We start from the raw sequence: 19,205 nt of genomic DNA, 5'->3' as shown, positions 1-19,205 counted from the left end.
TGGTATAGTACATTACAGGGTACAACATGTACAGAGCAGCTCCCGGGAAACTACGGCACAGGTGCTGTAAAGAGCTTCTAAAGAGAACACAACTCTCAAGAATAAGACTTGTCTATTTTAACACAAAACAAACTGTAGCTGGTTTTTATGGTACTGGGGACTGAAGCCATGACCTTGCTCATAATAAGCAGGCATTCTACTACTGAGCTGCATCTCTTTCCCCACTTCCACAGTGTAATTGATTAAAGTTCACATTAACCAAAAAAATAGACTAGCTAGAATGTCTTCCCTTTTAAGAAGGAAGATATGAATTAATGATTTTATTTCTAGAAGCTACTTTTCTCCAACATAATATAAAATGAATACCATTTACTTAAATGAACAGGCAGGAAAGACCAGAACCTAAGGGTCATGACTGTCAGTCCAAAGACTTTTCCACTAACGTACACAATTAGCTGAAATGAAATAAAACCTATTTAGAAATGAGGTCTTTGCAGGTTTAATCAAACAAAACCATGCTAGATTATGACTGAACCCTAAATCCACTGAAGATCAACTGTGAGAAAGGAAAGGGCAGTGAGACGCTGCCTGAGGCAGAGAGTGGGAAGTGATGTGCCTGATGCAGGCAGAGGCCACATCCAGAGCATCCAGAGCGAGGCTCTCCATGAGAACCCTGATGGCTGCTGCCTCCTCAGAGGGCTGTTCCCTAGACCCTTAAAGATGCAGGCCCTTTCAATCCTGCTCTCTGCCTCTAGAGCAGAAAAAAATAAACTACTGAAAACAAGTGTTTTCAGCCACTAAGTTTATAGTTTGGTATAGCAGCCGTAGAAAATATCAGTATTACATACTACATACATAACAGACTTTAACCTGATTTTTCTTTTCAATGCAAAAGCAAGAGGTTTATTTTCTGGCGTGTCAGGTAACCTGATTTTTAAAATGAAAGAAAATTCACTTTTCCTTAAGCTACATGGATTCAGCATACTGCAAAGAGAATGGGGTAATTCTTCAGGATATAACTAAAGTTTGTTAAAATTTTTGGTGAACAAATTCCTAGTATTCAGAATTTTGGTCACTATATTTAGTTCTAAAAATCCAGTCTAAATTTGTTTAATAAACCCAACAAAATTTCATATTGAAAAATTACATCATAAGATCAAATGATTTTTCAAAAGCTCATAATAAATTTGGGTATGGTGATGCACACCTTTGATCTAAGCCATGACAAGGCAGAGGCAGGTAGATCTGAGTTTGAGGCCAGCTTGGTCTACAAAATGAATTCCAGGACAGCCGGGGCTACACAGAGAAACTGTGTCTCAAAGAAACAACAAAAAAGTACACAAGGAAGTATTTTTTCCTTCATAAAATATTAACCTCAATATTTCTAACTAATAAAAGGGTCTAAGGACTGTCTAATTTTGTGGAAATAATTTTTAAAATTCAAGTAGTACTAAAATCAGTAAAAATTTAGGTCAAAGAGATAGCTCTGATTAAGAGGACACAGTGTGTTCTTTCAGAGGACTGAAGTTTGACTGCCAGCACCTATCCAGCTGCTCACAGTGGCCTACAAGTGCAGCCCCAGGGGGTCTAACAACTCTAGCTTTTTAAAAAATTTTTATTGCATTATGATGAGAAAAGTTACATTATTTCAATTTATCTGAATTTGTTAACATTTAAAAACATATTTTAAATAAATAGAATTAAATCACATTCTTGTTTCCCTTTTTTACCCCCACTCCTCCCAGAGACCCCCGCCAATACCTACAATATCTTTTTTGTCATATTCCTTAAAATTTATAAAATATTATAACAATAAAAATAGGTATTATAAAAGTTGTTTGATATAAAACAACAATCAATTTAACAGTCTTATGTAGATGCTCAACTACAACAATAGTGAACAATTCTAGCTTTTAAAGGCACCTGCACTCACAGTGTGCGCACACACACACAGAGGCATATACATAGTTAAAAATAAAATCTTTTTTTTTGTTTTTTGTTTTTTGGTTTTTTTCTTGGTTTTTTTTGGAGACAGGGTTTCTCTGTATAGCCCTGGCTATCCTGTAGACCAGGCTGACCTCAAACTCAGAAATCCGCCTGCCTCTGCCTCCCAAGTGCTGGGATTAAAGGCGTGTGCCACCACTGCCTGGTTAAAAATAAAATCTTAATAAAAATTTTTAATTGAAAAAAATTTACTTTTTAATTGACAAGTAAAAATTATATATGTTTATGGTATATAGCATGGTGCTTGACAAAATATTTAAATTTATTTATTTATTTATTTATTATATGTAAGTACACTGTTATTGTCCTCAGACATACCAGAAGAGGGCGTCAGATCTTATTACGGATGGTTGTGAGCCACCATGTGGTTGCTGAGATTTGAACTCAGGACCTTCGGAAGAGCAGTCAGTGCTCTTACCCACTGAGCCATCTCACCAGCCCCAAAATATTTAATAGTATATACTGCCAAATATTTTTCTCAGGTGTAAATTCTTAAAATCTATTCTCAGCAATTTTCAAAACTTTACAGTATTATTATTTGCTATACTCACCATATGTGTACACACACATACACACATGTATGTATGTATGCATGTATGTGTGTTATAAGGAATTTTTTTTTTTCTGTTTAGAAGTAAGACCTTACTTTGTAGCCAGGCTAGTCTTGAATCTTTGTTCCAGGCCCTGAATGCTGGAAGCATGTTCTACATTAGACTGAAATTCTCTTGAATTTATTGTTCTTTCTGTCATGAGAAAAAGACCCAATCCAGTGAAGAATTCATCCAAGCACTCAGACTGGAGAACTCTTTGTTAGTGTGGGACAGACACTAGCTAATGCTAAAGGGGGTCCATCCCCAGCTACAATTTCCCTCAGCTTTTAGAGTGGGCTTTAATGTTGTAATCTTACTGTGTGTTCATCTAGGGGTGGCCTGTAAGGTCCCCATCCCCAAGCCACATTCTCTGAGTTCACAGAGGAGTCCCAGTCACCATAAATAACACTTAAGCAGATGGCAACCAAGGTTGTATTTCAACGCTCACTTTTTCCGGTAAGAGAAAAGGGCAAAGAGCAAATTGACAAGAAAAGCAAAACTGCAGCAAACTTAAATTCTAATGAAGTCAGAGCCTATTTCCTTTATCTTCCTACATTACCTAGGTAACATATGCTGGTAAGCTAACTCAAAGTTAGGCAGAGCCCCTTAGATTAATCCTTCACTTCTATGTGATTTAATATTTTCTGAGTAAGCTTATTAAATTCATTTTAATCATATTTCAATCAACACTATAAAGTTTAATACTTCTTCCCTTCTTCAGTCCTAACTCAAGTTTTGTATCCATTGACAAATCTCTTCCTAATGTCCCCAACTCACAGGAAACATTACGTTACTCTATTTCTTTGTCTGACAGTATTATGCAAATAACAGCAAAATTCCACCCTATGAATTTGTAAAGCTAAAGGCATTCTAAGGTTTCCAGATAAACACATATACATAAAATGAGGCCAGCCTGGTCTACAAAGTGAATTCCAGGCCAGCCAGGGCTACACAGAGAAACCCTGCCTCAAAGGTCTCAAATTTATATTTATATTCAAATATATATTCATATATTTATATGTATTCATATACATAAAATTTACAGCTAAACCTTTTAAAATACAACAGATAGGAATTGAGAAAATAAATATTTTTGCTACTCATTATTTAGCAAGCATTTAATAAATGATTTAAATGCCAGGTACTATGCTAGGCATGAGAATTCAAAGGCATATAGGCTTTGTTATATTTCCTCAGGGAACATGCTGTCTGAAGACAAGGCAGACAGTAAAAGTGTGACAAGTTCTATAAGAAGGTATGAAAAGCAGCAGCAGCTTGGCGGACAGATAAGCTAGGGAACAAAGGGGCATCTGATAGGTAGCCTCCAATGAACAAATTCTCAACTAATAAGGGAGCTTAGAAAAAGAGGAATTACACCAGGTCAGTGGGAGGAAAAGGAAAACAAATGGCACTGGCATATCCAGGGCTGCTGAAGCTCGTGGGCAGAACTGACTACTGAGATAAAACTAAAGACAGCAGCAGTGGAGCTCAAGAATTGAGACTTCCTGTTGCAGGAGCCAGGGAACTAACTGTACCTTCCCATCTCTCAAGAGTTCAAGGAATTACAGAGATGATAGATATAAAGAAGTTGTTATTGTGTCTAAACAGTGATATGATGGTGATGCCACTACAAATGGACACTTGAGGCTGAATACACAGTCACTTCTGATGTTAAATCATGAGTGCTGCCAGTAAGGGAGAGAGAAGAATAAAAGGTGGGGCCACGCTAGCCAACGAAGACAGTGAGTATAGAGAAAAAGCAGAGCTCTGATGGGCAAGAGAGTGCAGTGTGGTCATTACAGACAGTGATGAAAACACACAACTGTCAGTGTCATTCATGAAGTAACCTTTACAAATGCACTGTTTGAGGTTGATAGTTCCTACCTAGTAAAATAAGCAGTCTACAAACAAGGAAACCAGGGATCAAAAAAAATAAAGTGACTTTCTCTATCCGCACAACAGGTAGAAAGACGTCAGTGTCTACAAAATTCTGAACCCACTCCACACACAGATAAAACTATGGTTAGGTTCCAACTGCCCCAATCTCATGCAATCAGCTGTCTCCAGAATTACCAAGTAAAGATGGGCATTTGGGAGTAATAACAATTCCCCAAAGAAAATAAAATAGAATACCAAGAATTGTGTGTGTTTGGGGGTGGGGGAAAGGTGGTCTTTTGGTTCACTGAATATTGGAACCCTTTCAGTAGTTTCAAGTAACCTACAAATACATTGCTATATTATACAATTTTGCAAACCTTCTAATAGTGAATACTGACCAGTTCTCCATTTATTTAGATTATGTCATGATACCAGCATCTCAAAACAGAATCTGAGGCAGCTGGGGAAGATAGCTTAGTTGGTAAAATGCTTGCCTAAGTATGAGGACCCAAGTTCAGATATACACTTAAAAAGTTAGACACTACACACCTGCCTTTAATCCCAGAACTCAAGAGGCAGAGGCAGGTGGATTTCTGTGAGTTTGTGGCTAGCCTAGTGTACATATTGAGTTCCAGGACATCCAGGGATACAGAGACCCTGCCTTTAAAAAAACAAAAAGACCACAATTAGGCAGCTGTAATCTCAGCATTGGCAAGATAGACACAGGCAGACCTTAAAAACGACTGGCCAGCAATTCTGGCTGAATTGGCAGGTTCTAGGTTCAATAAATGACCCTGTCAGATACACACAAAACTAAGGTGGTAAATAACTGAAGACTTCTTCAGTTCCCCAATGTTGACTTCTGTCATGCATACATATGCACCACCTACCCACAAACATTCAGTATTACACCTTGAAAATTCTCCCCTATGAAAATAAGTTAAATGGCATACCAACAAATACAAACTGAAAAATAGCAGATGGCTTGACAGGTACAAGTATTCAAGGTTGATTCCCAGGACCCACAATGACGGCAGGAGGAGGACAACTCTGTAAGTTGTCCTCTGGCCTCATGTACATTGTGGTGCACTTTTGTGTCCATTTGCTTGTGTATACACATGCAAAATAAATAAAAATACAAGTCATGCATTAATTCTGAAAGAATCCAGAATGGAAAAAAGATGAGTGTGTGTGTGGACTGATCAGTCCCCTATTCCATGTACTTTGCAATGTAATGTAAGTCATAATATGAACCAGGAACACACACAGAGTAGAAAAATGTTAAGTCCTAAAGTTCTGAGAAATCTTAGTTATCTATATTATGAAAATCATCCCCATACCTCCCCAAGGCAAGGTCTCATACTGTAGCCTGGACTGGCTTAGAACTCTCTATGTAGCTTTGCCTGGTCATGAATTCATAGTAATCTACCCGCCTTAGTCTCTCAAGTGCTGGTGCTGTAGGTTTGATCCACCATACCCAGATAATTTTAAATAGCATTCTTAAAAAAAAAAAAATTATTTAGAGTGTGTGCATGTGCGCATGTGCACGCATGCTTGCTTTTAGGTGTACATGTATGGAGAGAGGTAAGTAAGAAGCGCAACTTGCAGAAGTCTCTCCTTCCACCACGTGGGTCCCAGGAACCAAACTCACACAATCAGGCTTGGGAGCAAGCACAACCTCACTGGCCTTTCTGATTTTTTTGAGACAAGGTTATACTCTGCTAAACTAACTTTCACTTTAAAAGCTATTTTGAATTATGTGTCTGTTTGTATGCCATGTGTGTACAGGTGCCTAAAGAGGCCAGAGGAAGACACTGGAGCCCCCTGAATGTGGAGTTACAGGTAGTTTGTTAGCTGCCCAGTGTGGTGTTAGATACTGGACTCAGGTCCTCTAGAAGAGCAGCAAGTGCTAAGTCATCTCTCTTAAGTTTCCTTGTGTATCCCTTAAGTTTCTCTTAAATATCCTTTAAGTTTTCTTGTGTGTGTGTGTATGAGTGCGAGTATATATGTATGGGCATTCATACATGGAGGTCAGGAACAACTCTGTGATACTGGTTCTCTCTTTCCACCTTGATGTGAGCTGTCAGGCTTATGTGACGAATGCCATCCACAGTGCCATCTTGCAGCCCTTAATTTTTCTTATTAAGCTGCTTGGATTTTATTTCATCAAAGTTTCTTGCTTTTATTTATAAACTAATAAATTTTCAAGTTTTATGTGGCTAATAATGCTTTAGAATTTTTTTTACTTAATATTTTGAACTATGATCAGTTGGAGAACTTTTACTAGTATACAAATACACTGCTTCTAAAATAACAATATTGAGTTTAACAGACATTGTTGCAATGCTGGACAATGAAAATCTATTGAACTAACAGCTTTTATTACTTTAGCCTTATTTTCATATTGGGTCCCTGAGGAGAGTCCCTGTAGCTATTGAGGTCCTTAAATGGAGACTTGGATGCACATATACACAGTTGCTTTCAAAGAATCACCCATCTAAGCAAAAAGGCCACATGATTAAAAATAAAACTGGGCTCTTACTGTAAGTGGCCAGAGGTGGCCTGTGAAGACCTGCCACTCTCTTGACTTAGAAAACCCCGCAAAATCATGCAAATCAAGAGGTTCAAACCTTCGTGTAGCAGACCATCAAGGGAATGCATATCTGCAAAGCCACCAGGTATCTGAAGGATGTCACTTTAAAGAAGCCATGTGTGCCATTCTGGCAGGATAATGGTGGAGTTGGTAGGTGTGCCCAGGCCAAACAGTGGGGCTGGACACAGGACAGTAGCCAAAAGAGAGTGCTGACCTATTGCTGCACATGCTTAAAAATGCAGAGAGGAATGCTGAACTTAGGGTTTGGACGTAGATTCTCTAGTCATTGAACACATCCAGATGAACAGGGGACCTAAGATGCGCCAACGAGCCTACAGAGCTCATGGCCGGGTCAACCCATCCATGAGCTCCCCCTGCCACACTGCGATGATCCCCACTGAGAAGGAGCAGATTGCTCCAAAGCCAGAAGAGAAGGTTGCACAGAAGAAAAAGATAGTCCAGAGGAAACTGAAGAAACAAAAACTCATGGCACGGGAATAAATTCAGCATAAAATAATTGCAGATAAAAGTAAAATAAATAACTAAATATTGGGCAACTCCTTTATAGTTAAGTAGTAAAGTCAGAAAGCAGGCTATTCTTTTGGAGAGTTACTTAAAATTGCTTCTCAGCTAAACAAAGAAAATGAATATAAACTAATATATGTGGATGCTCATATACATTTGCAAATGAAGTGGCACACAGCAAACACTGACTGCTTTATAAATAACAGAGTTTTCTTACCTTCAGAAGTTCAAAGTAATGCAGACAGTGGTACACGGGGGCCAGCAGCAGCCGGGGCAGAACATACTGAACAGCTTCTTTGAAGCCTTCGCCTATTGACTAAAAAAGGAAGTGATTTAATAGTTTTTAGAGTTTACTTTCCTAACATTGTGCAATTTAATTTAACAATCACTATACCTGCAAATAAAGTGCTGCCCCAGGCTTTGATAACTGACTAAGAAAACGGTCATGGAATCCAGGTCGTAAAATATCCCGAGCATATGATTCATATGGGTCAAATGCCAGTTCCTTAAAAAATGAAGATAGTAAAGTAAAAATAATCATAAATAATAAATGATCCACCACACAAAATACAAAAGATTAAATCATAAACATGTCTACAGAAATACATTCCTCTTAAAGACTCCAAATAAAAATTGAATGGCTACTATAATTTTAACAGAATAAATCTAATATTCTCAAGTGAAAGAATCCAGGTCTTTCTTCTAAGTAGCAGAGTTACTGCATGCTACGCTGTTCTCGGTCAAAGGTTCCAGTGAACTAGGACTTGTCCACATGTGGCTGACTTGGCCCTAGAGAACAGCACAGCTGAACCTGGACAACAGACAACAGATGTGTATACCTAGGTGTGTAAGACATGAGTATTTAGAATGCTGATGTTAGATATTTATTTTTTCAGATGTAGTGGGAGGTTGGAGTGATGGCTCAGCAGCTAAGAACACTTATTACTCTTGCAGAGGACTCAGGCTTGGTTCCCAGCACTCATACAGTGGCTTGTCACCATCTATGCCCTCTTCTGGCTTCTTTGGGTGCCAGAGACATATATGGTACAAATACATGTAAGCAAAATAAATAAAATAAATTTTAAAAATAGTTTTGGTGTTAGACATTTAACTTTCCTATTTTGTAATTCAGAAGTAACTGTTTCTATCATCTAAAATTCTATTTTCATAAAACTAAGTTAATCCAAACTAAAAAAGAAAAACCATCATTATTAATATACCAATCCTATTAAGGTCTCCTAGCAAAGTCTAAGAGTATGGTGCTTGCTGAGAAAACAGAGTAGGTACACTGACTTTAGCACAGAGAATAGGGACTTTCCCATCTGTGATCCACTGCCCCATTCCAGTTATAAAGCTGTTAGGAGGGACAGACAAGGCTGGCGAGCAAAGATGTTTCCTGACACATCTGCTGACAAACTGATGACCTTAGTTCAATCCCTGACCCACAGAGGAAGGAGAGAAGTGACTTTCACAGACTGTCCTCCAACTTCTACTACATGCACTACTACTAACACTCACATGCACACACGCATGCTTCAGGTTCTAACAAGTGTTCACCTCAGCAATGGCTAATTCTGGAAGAGATAAGTGGATGAATATAGTAGACAAGCAATAAGACAAGAGATTTAAGATATAATACAGATTATTAATTACCTTTAATACTGTTCTTAAAGTACATAAGGAGTTACTAGTCAGAATGCCATATCTGAACACTTCAGACTAGAGCTCTGGACACCATAAGGTGCCATGTGGCAGGTGACACTCTAGGCCATCCTGCTTCCTTACATCTTGGGTCAACTCGTAATTTAATTTTTTTTGTCTCTACTGATCAATGCAATCTGTGCCACATGTCAAAACTGTAATTTCATTCTGTTTCACTGACTGCCTGTACTGGTAGCAACTCTGATATTCCTATTTAATAAATCTAAATATGTGACAAAGCAAGTCTCCTCCATGTGCTGTCCCCCAAGACTGATTTTTGTCTCTTCTTCTGAATGGGTGGTAGGGAGTGGGTGAGACAATCTAGATAGGAGCTCATTGGATAGCTAGAACTTGCGCTTCAGTGCTGGGATTATGGGGATGGACCACACTTTATTTGTACTTATTAAAGATCAGCTTGCTGTACTCTGGCTACTCTGTGAATGATTAACATGAATGAAATATTGAGTTTTTCCATCCATAAACACAGCATAGTATGTATTACCATTTACTTGTACATTCCATATCAACCTAAATATTTTACAGTTTTTCTTAACAGGTCTTATACACTTTTAGTTAGGTTTTTGAATTTTATTATCATTATTATCAGTAGTAGTAGTAGTAGTAGAAGAAGTAGTAGAAGAATCATGTATGTATATGTGTGTACTGGTGTGCACAGGTCAGAGGACAACATTTGGGGGTCAGTTCTCTTTCTGCCACAAGTTCTAGGGATTAAACTCTAAGGCTGGGACTCCCCCCAGGGACCAAGCTCAGGCTGTTAGGCCTGCACAGTGCTTTATGGGTGGGGCTATCTCGCCTGCCCTACTTGCTTACTATGAGCTTCTGAGACAGGGCATCTTTTGCCTGTAAAAGCTCTATGTTCCGGCAGGTATAACAGCACAGGAATGTTAGTCTTTTCTCTAAGCCAGTACAGTGAACTCACCTAATATTTTAGTATATTTTCTTGTATTTGCTAACTATTGACTATAAACAAGACAGCCCTGACTTATTCTGTCCCATTTCTGACCTTTAGTACTATGCTGTCCCTCTAGTAGTATTCATTTCCAATTCCTGAATTCTCCTGGAGGTTTCTACCCAGAGCATTGATTTTGTCCATCTGTTTTCTGAGATAGAACCTGTGCTGGGTAGTCATTTGTTAACTTGACAAAAAATTTAGTCACATAGGAAGAGAGAACCTATACTGAGAAAAATACCTCCATCTAATTGCCTGGATTGGTGATTGACATGGAAGTTCCAAGCCCACTGTGGGTGATGTCATCCCCAGGTGGAAGTTCTGAGTTAGATATGAAAGCAAGCTGAGCAAGCCAAAACTGCTGTCCTCCGGTCTTTTGCAGTTCCTATTCTGGCTTCCCATGATAGGTTGTAACCTATAAACTCAATGTACTCTTTTCTCCTCAAGTAGCTCTTGGTCACGGTGCTTATAGCACAGCAATAGAACTGTAAGAGCTTCACACAGCTCTAGCCTGGCATCCAACTTGCTCTGTAGCTGAGAATGACACCCATCTTCTCAAACCCCTGCATCCACTTTCCCATTACTAAGATTATAGGGTTACAAGGTGTGTACCACCATGCCCAGTTCATATGGCCCTGGGAACTGAACCAAGAGCCTCATGCTTGCTGGGAAGAGTTTACCAGAGCTAGGTCCCTGGCTCCTCTTTTCTTTCCCATGAGCTCAGCACCATTATACTAAAAGATTGAATGGGTTTTAGAGCAAGACAAGAGTAAGAAACCTCAGAATGACCAGTGATGACTTACTATACAACTAACTCACAGTTAGCACTGGAAATACTCAGGGTTACCCATGGGATCTGAACTGTCTGTGTCATAGACCTGAGTCTCCTAGCACCTCACTGTTCAATTCTAAAACCTAATGTGGCTATCACATACTGGTGATTTTTACTATGTAATGGGAATTAGCCAAATATTTAAGGGAGATCATCTTAATGTTTTTTAAAAAAACGAGTCTTGTTATTATTATTCTCCTTACTTTACAAATGTGTATAGAAAAGCAAAATATCAGTAACTTGCCTGGAGCCATACATGTAATACGCATCAGGGCTCTGAACAGTAGACTGTGGGGACTAGGACCCTACACCCAAGCTTTTCTCACTCACAGGTGGGCTTGCCTTGATCTTTCTATCAAAGTTTCAGAGTGACACTGGGATTGGGTGTAGTGCTTGATAACGATTTCTGTACTTGATAACAGTAGTAAATGTTGATCTACTATGAAAAAGAAGCAATGGTATGTGACTTGAACTGGAAATAGGAATTATCAACCCCATTTTAATGCAAATATATTTACAAACAGCCTTCTTTTGCTATATAATTGACAATATAATTGATATACTTACTTCTGCTAAGTCTTCAAAACAACTTCCTACTAATGGGTGGGGACTGCCTTCATCTGTCATTTCTACAGTATCTTCTATATGACCCAGTAACTTTACACTAAGTTCATGTATATCTACTATACGACTAAATATGTTTTCTACATCCTGCGGAGGAGAGGGAAAGAAATATTAATTCAATCATACTGTATAACAAGATATCTTTTCAGTAAAAAAATCATTTCATAATCAAGGTTTAATGTAGCTATTGAGGAATTTTAATGACTTACAACAAAAAATACTTTAAAATTCCTTCTTTTAGTGATATGCAATTAAGAAATATGTCTCTCTACCAATCATTTTGTTTTAGAACATCTTCTTCATACTCTCTTTACTAATCTTCAATACAGTTTAACAGAGAATAGGACTTTGCTATTTGTCTCTGCATTAAATCTTTGTGATACAACATTTTGGTTTAATTTTTCTATCAATCTTTAATTAACATATCATAAAATAACCGGTTTTCTGGACGTGAAGATGGCAAGGGTTAATGTGGGTGGGATATAAAGAAATTGTCTACGGCAAGAAAGTATTTTGTATCTTTACAATGGCAGGATTAAATAAGGAGAAATGAGTGCATACAATCTTACCAAAAAGCGCATTTAAAGCAGGTATATCTATCTTCCTGTGTGTGGACCATGTGAGTACACTATAAAATGTATTTACCACAAAGTGGCTTTCAGTATACTTAGACTAAAGTCATCACTGCAAAAGACAACCTAAATTCATTAGCAAAAGTGACTTTCCATTGTTCTGTTTATAGTCTAGAGCCCTGTTGTGTGCATCTACCACTAAGAACATTCTATGCAAACAGATCAAATGTTATTACACTGCCACTAATAAACTGATCATTCCATACATTTCTCGGAGACCATATAATTTTATACTGTTCTATTAAAATCTGTTGATTACTATTTTACCAGTGATTTTTTATTCTGTCAATGTTGAGATATGGTTTATATGCAATGAGATATACCTACTTTAAATGTACATTTTGGTGAGACTGTATATAGTTATTCCTCTCTGTAACCTCATTAACAGTCACTATTCACATTTTCTTGTCTTAAAAAATTTCCTTATGGGAACTGGAGAGATGGCTCAGCAGTTAAGAGCACTGGCTGCTCTCCCAGAGGACCTGAAATCAGGTCCCAGAATCCACATGGCGGCTCTAATCATCTATTAACTCCAGTCGCAAGAGAGCCAATGCCCTCTTCTGGCCTTCACAGGAAAACAACTATACATAAAATAAAATTTAAAAAAAAATTTTTAAAAAGTTCTCTTATGCCTCAGCTCCCCCCATCCTCACTGCCAGAAAATGAAGTGTTCAACTCCCTGTGACTAGACAGTTACTGTTCAGAAAGTAGAGTGAGATCTTGTGTCCAGCTTCTCTGCTCATGTTCTTGAGATTCAGCTATGCAAATGTAAGCATAAGTACTTCATTCTTTATTATTGGTGAAAAGCTTTCCGTGTCTGAGCAAATCACGATTTCTCTTCACAACTGGTAGGCACTGAGTTATTTCCAGTTCTGAGCTATAAAATAAAACTGCTATTTTGTATGGCCTTGTTTTTGTTTCTTCTAAGCAAAAAACTAACAGAACAGAATTGTCAGAAAATGTACAAGTGTATTACAATTTTACTAATTTATATCTTACAAGTAATATTGAAATCTTACAAACCCGTGCGTAGTCACTGCACATTCTTTTCAATATCTGAACTGTCTTTTTTTTAAGTCATTCTAATAAGTGTATGGAAGTATCTAACTATGCTTTTGATTTGTATTTCTCTGATACTGAATACCATTTAGCAAATTTGATTGATTTTTATGTAAGATATTTTCTTTCCTTTGCTATTTTTTAAAAGAAAATTTAATGAAACAATTTAAATACCATGCATTTCATACATTTAAACTAACTCAATAAATAGTGCTTAGCATATTTACAAACTAATTATAAAGTCTAATTGTTTAATTTTTGTAGTTATGGAAATTGAACCCTGGTTTCATATGCAGATGAAACAAGTGCTCTGCCACTGGGTTGTACTTCCAGTCCATCTCCGTTATTGTCTAATGGTCACAAAGTGCTGTAACTGGAGCTCCAGAGCTGAACCCTCGCTTGCGTTAGTGAGGTTAATCTCTTGTCCGAATATCAGTTCCTTCATTTTCCCAATAATCCCTGTTACAGTTGTATTGTGACTCTCTTCATCTCGTTTCCAGCTCTGCTCTGACTAGAGAGGACTGTTTCTGACTCATCTAAATATGGTGTCCAACAATACAGCTGCTGTTGATAAGTTAAATGACTCAAATAAGTCAACTGAATCAAAAAATATCTTTCACCTAAACAAGAGGCTTTATTCCCTGAAATAAATGGATTATTATGTGATTTCATTTTCACTTACATAATTAGTCTATTTTAGAATTTGTCTTTCAATTTTTGATGTTTAATCTCTCGAAACCACTGTAGCACTTTATTTGTGATCATGACTATGTAACTTTTAAAAACTGACAAATTAGAAATCATGAATTATGTAAGTTCAAATTTGAAGTGAAATTTAACAACACATGCAAAAATAGCATAAAATATACTTACATAAGATGAAAACAATTTGGAATTAGAGACAAAGGGTTCTCGAAAAACTTTTATAATTAGATTTAATTCTCTTATATATTGTCGAATTTCAGCCATGAATGCTTTTACCAAATCATAATAAGTTTGTTCTCCTGAGGTGGAAGGCTCTTCATCAGTTAAAGATAAGATATTGATATCTTCTACATCTTGATGAAACATATCCATCAATACCTATGTAGTCAGAGATAAAAATCAAAGTGTCAATAATAATGTAGTCTCATTTGAAGGTAAATGCCCTAGGCACTCCTTTTTTCCTTCCCAAGGGGACACATATGCCTTGTGTGGGGATGAGAGGACAAACTGCCTCTAGAGAAGAGATGGCTCAGAGGTCAAGAACAATTAATGTTCTTCAGAGGACCTAGACTTCATTCCTAGCACCTACATGGTGGCTCACAATCTTCTTTAATTCTAGTTCTAGGGAATCAGGCAACCATGGCAACCAGGCATCAACACGGCAACAGGCATCCATGCAGGGAAAACACCTACACACATTAAAAACCAAGTTTCTTCAAAAGTTTTCCACCGTTACTCTTGCTGAAACTCACCCTTCCCACCCTTGTGGGCCTGTACAGTGTCACTACAGTGTAGTTTACCTTAGGCTACAATATAAGTCACCTTTCAACAATTTTGGAGCATTGTTTTTTAAAAAAAAAAAATTTAAATTTAGAGATATGGCCTCATATAACTGAAGGTAGCCATAAAGTCACTATGTAGCTGAGACTGGCCTTGAATTTCTAATCCTTCTTCTTCCACATGCACATTGCATTCTGTTTACTCAGGACCAGAAACCAAATCCAAGGCTTTATGCATTCTAGGCAAACACTCTCTCAGTTAACTATATCCCAGCCCCCATTTAAACATGTTTTTCTGTATCTCGTTTCTGTGTGAGCACATAATAGATACTAAAAAATATTTTACTTATATGATTCATTTAAAAAGTAGCAAGCAGGAGAGTTAGACAGATAGCTGAGTGGTTAAGAACACATAATTGTTGTATCAGTTCCCAGAAGCCATGTCAGGCAGTTCACAACTGCGTATAACATCAGGGATCTGGTACCTCTTCCGGGGCTCACAAACAACTGTGCTCATGTGCACAGAATGCCCCCTCCCATATGCCACAGAAATAAAAATACATCTTTTAGCAGATGGGCTACAGAGGTGGCTCAGTTGTTAAAAGCACTCACGGCTTACACAGAGCACCTGGGTTCAGTTTCCAGCACCGTAAACCTTCTGTGACTCCATTTCTAGGGGATCTACTGACTTCTCTGAATCCCTGCATGTACACTGTACACATAAACTAATAAGTGCATACACATACACATTTAAAACAAAGTAGCAAACATTTTGTATTCATTTTCAATTGTAATTATAAATATGAAGTACTTTAATCTCCATTTAAAAATATCAGAAAAATTTTAATTCTTCAGACCAGATAATCTCTTTCACTTTAGATTATTCTGTTAGAATAAACACTAATATATACATAAGTAGAATCTGTAAGTAGAATGGTCAGAGTGTGAGGAAAGTGGAATAGAATGCCAACAGAAAATGTCTTCTTTCCTAAAAAGCCACTTAAGTACTCCCACCTCGACCTTATCTCCATACAGTAACGACCTGGATGACTGCTATGAGGACACAGTGCAGTGCACAGCTCTATTCTTTCTGAGGAGTATATTAGCATCTAATAAGCCATAAGTAAAATGTACGTATATAACACACAGAAGCTGATTCTCCTACCTTATCAGCACACATTGCCACTTTAATGTCTTGTTTTGTAATTTCATAATGCCGTATATTTCTTACATAATTCCCCACCAGCTTTAAAATATCTGCAGAAATGTATTCTAATACTGCTACTATGTAAACAGAAACCTGGTGGTCAATTTTATAACCTAGGACCTCCTGAAAAATTAAAAGGAAAGCATGTTTAAACATCATATACAGTAAATTTAATATACCAATTACAAAATAAAACAACATACAACCCAGCTTAACTTTCACTGAAGCCTGTCATTACCAATATCTAATAATTTAATTTTCACTGTTTCAATCATGAGAAATACACACACACACACACACACACACACACTCCTATATGTATAGAACACATGCACACACACAAATTAAAGTAAGCTTTAAAAAAAGGAAGCAGAATTGTCCCTGGTTGCACACAGTACTGGAGCAGCCACATTGTGTAAGTAAGTGGCGGAAGTCTAAGTTTGGTGTAGGGAGCAAATGGTATATTACCAAGTAGGAATGCGTGGAAGAAACTATACAAAATAATTTTCATACCAAACAAGAGTGATATAATATTGGCATCCAGGAATAGCTATGAGTCTTATACCTCTTATCTTTTCCTGAGGAACCTTATGACACACTCTTGGCTTTCCATGAAAAACAAAATTAAAAACAAAACAAAAAACCATCCATGCTATGTGCTACTAAGCATATTAAATGATCCTATTACTAGACTTCATAGAGAATGTTCTTTTGTGGAGCTAAAAGTTCCCAAAGGCAGATGAATTCTTAACAAGAGAGGAGAAAATACAAGGCAGTCAGGCATAGCAATGCACATCTTTTAATTCCAGCACTCAGGAGGTAGAGACAGGAAGATCATAAATCTCAGGCCAAGGGCAGCCTGGGCAATAATGTAAGACCTTGTCTTAAAGGGGAAAAACAGAAAAACTTTTACTAAGGTTTTAAATATTACAATAAAGTATTTGTGTGTGTGAGAGGGAGAAAGTTATTTTGTTTGACATGGTAAATAAACAAAACTAGCATCATTAGGCTTCTTGGCACCTTTCTAGTTCTGGGGACATTAAAGTGGCTAACTTATTTAAGCAGAACCAGCTTGGTCTTCTACAGAACCACAGATCCTCACTGACGTCTCACAGCCACCCTACACAAAAACGCTAACAGACTTTAAAGTTGCTTTAGGGGACACTTAGCTCTGACCAACAAGAGAGAAATTTCTATAATCTTATTTTCTAGCAATTCTGGGGTAAACAAAATCTACAATGTAACTTTTCCAAGTCTCTTCAACTTGTTTATTACTATTAGTATGAAATGACATGAAACCACGTTACTCAATCTTTGCTCACTACCATACTACCCCTTACCTCAACATGAATCCTTGGAAAATTTAAAAGGACTTTACTGTTCATTTATTTTGCTTTTAATAGGTGACATGGCTCATTTCAGCTTACCCTCAATAAATGATGAATTCTTTCTGCTGGCAGGGATAAAGGGTTTCTTCTCTTCCTTTTTTCAATAGCTGATTGGGCATCAGCTATTGCCCACTTATCAATTGGATGAGGGAAACTTTTTTGAACACGTTCCTAAGAAAAGAGGAAAATAATAACTAAGCAACAAATAATAAATACTTAAAATTTACTTTTAAGTAAAGAATATACATGAGTTTTTCACATAATTTACACTACAAACAAAAATCCTGAGGTTGTCAATGTATTAGTTTCTTAATTAGGTAGCTAAGAGACTAAACACAGTTTTTTATTACCAGGTAAATCATATCCTGACTCCCACCTTCATTAATACTAATGGCAAGGCTGTTAAGTCACCTTAAACATCACTCACAATTTCATGGAAGGATACTTACACCTATTTAGCAAATACCAACTCCAATAAATTCTTATTTATTTCATCCTTACTTTAATCCCAGTTATAAATTCAAGTAGCAGTTTTAATTAAAACCTCAAAGGTTTGGTATCCCCCAAACTGTCTCCAGGTCATGAGCCTCAGCGGCTTACCTGTGCTTTAACATGGTGAGCTGCCTTTAAAGCACAGGCCCATCTTTAGCAGACTACTTCAATTATAACATCTAGAAGTTATTCAGTTAAAGAAGGAGCTATTATAATAGTTGAATTCCCTACTTTAATGTAATTCACTATTAGCTCCCTCAAATGTTTAAAATCCACTAACACATACCTCAGAGCCAGTAGAGGTCGCCATTATAAAACCTTGAACAAATTCTTCAACTGGTGTGTACAATTAAATAAATTGAACATTGCCCCTTGAATACAAACCTGAATGAAAGTTTTATCAGTAAATACACTGCCTTGGATATGCTAGAGCTAGGTGTGAGGGAGGCATAGATGCATTTAGCACATCCTAGGAGCAGATTTATAAGCATTTTTCTAATTCTCTCTTCATTCTATGTTCAAGGCTGTTCAGGTACCAATATTTAAAATTTCATATTTTAATTAAATTAGGAGTCAAAGGAATTCTCGTAGTTAAAAATTACAGTAGCAGCTGGGCCATGGTAGTACACAGCAGTGGTGGCACACACCTTTAATTCCAGCACTTGGGAGGCAGCAGGCAGATCTCTTGAGTTCAAGGCCAGCCTGGTCTACACAGTGCGATCCAGGACAGCCAGGGCTACAGAGAAACCCTGTCTTAAAGAACAAAACAGCAAAGAAACAAGCAAACAAACTTAAAGTAGCAAATCTTTATCCTGTGTGATAAAGGTGATAAAAAAAAAGGTCTAAAATGGTGACAGAGCAAAAGGCTGAGGGGTGGGGGGTGGGGGATACAAAAGAACATTAAAAACACAAAGCGCGGGGCTGGCGAGATGGCTCAGCGGGTAAGAGCACTGACTGCTCTTCCGAAGGTCCTGAGTTCGGATCCCAGCAACCACATGGTGGCTCACAACCACCCACAATGAGATCGGACGCCCTCTTCTGATGCGTCTGAAGACTGCTACAGAAAATTACTCTGGAGCAAGTGGGGCCAGAGCGATCCGGGCTGGTTCGAGCGGGGCTGGAGTGAGCCTGAGCAGAGGTCCTGAGATCAACAGCAGCCACACACATGATCGAACACAGTCACCTGTACAGCTACAGTGTACTCATACACATAAAAATGAAATAAA

At 37.6% G+C, this 19,205-nt stretch overlaps 1 protein-coding gene and 1 pseudogene across 1 annotated transcript in view; one reads left to right on the top strand and one right to left on the bottom strand.

The window, feature by feature from the left end:
- The window catches only part of Sos1 (SOS Ras/Rac guanine nucleotide exchange factor 1), an 83,958-nt gene that overhangs the window by 42,912 nt on the left and 21,841 nt on the right, over positions 1–19,205 (bottom strand). Inside the window, exons 3-8 of the mRNA XM_031357413.1 lie at positions 17,527–17,658; positions 16,058–16,222; positions 14,282–14,491; positions 11,661–11,804; positions 7,985–8,095; positions 7,808–7,906 (exon numbers count right to left, since the gene is read on the bottom strand). Coding sequence (XP_031213273.1) covers positions 7,808–7,906; positions 7,985–8,095; positions 11,661–11,804; positions 14,282–14,491; positions 16,058–16,222; positions 17,527–17,658 — 861 coding nt within the window. The remainder of the gene's footprint in view (positions 1–7,807; positions 7,907–7,984; positions 8,096–11,660; positions 11,805–14,281; positions 14,492–16,057; positions 16,223–17,526; positions 17,659–19,205) is intronic.
- On the top strand, positions 7,088–7,805 carry LOC116080814 (annotated as a pseudogene).

Source organism: Mastomys coucha, unplaced genomic scaffold (assembly GCF_008632895.1).
Source record: "Mastomys coucha isolate ucsf_1 unplaced genomic scaffold, UCSF_Mcou_1 pScaffold6, whole genome shotgun sequence".
Lineage (NCBI taxonomy): Eukaryota > Metazoa > Chordata > Mammalia > Rodentia > Muridae > Mastomys > Mastomys coucha.
This window is presented reverse-complemented; position numbering and strand designations above follow the sequence as displayed.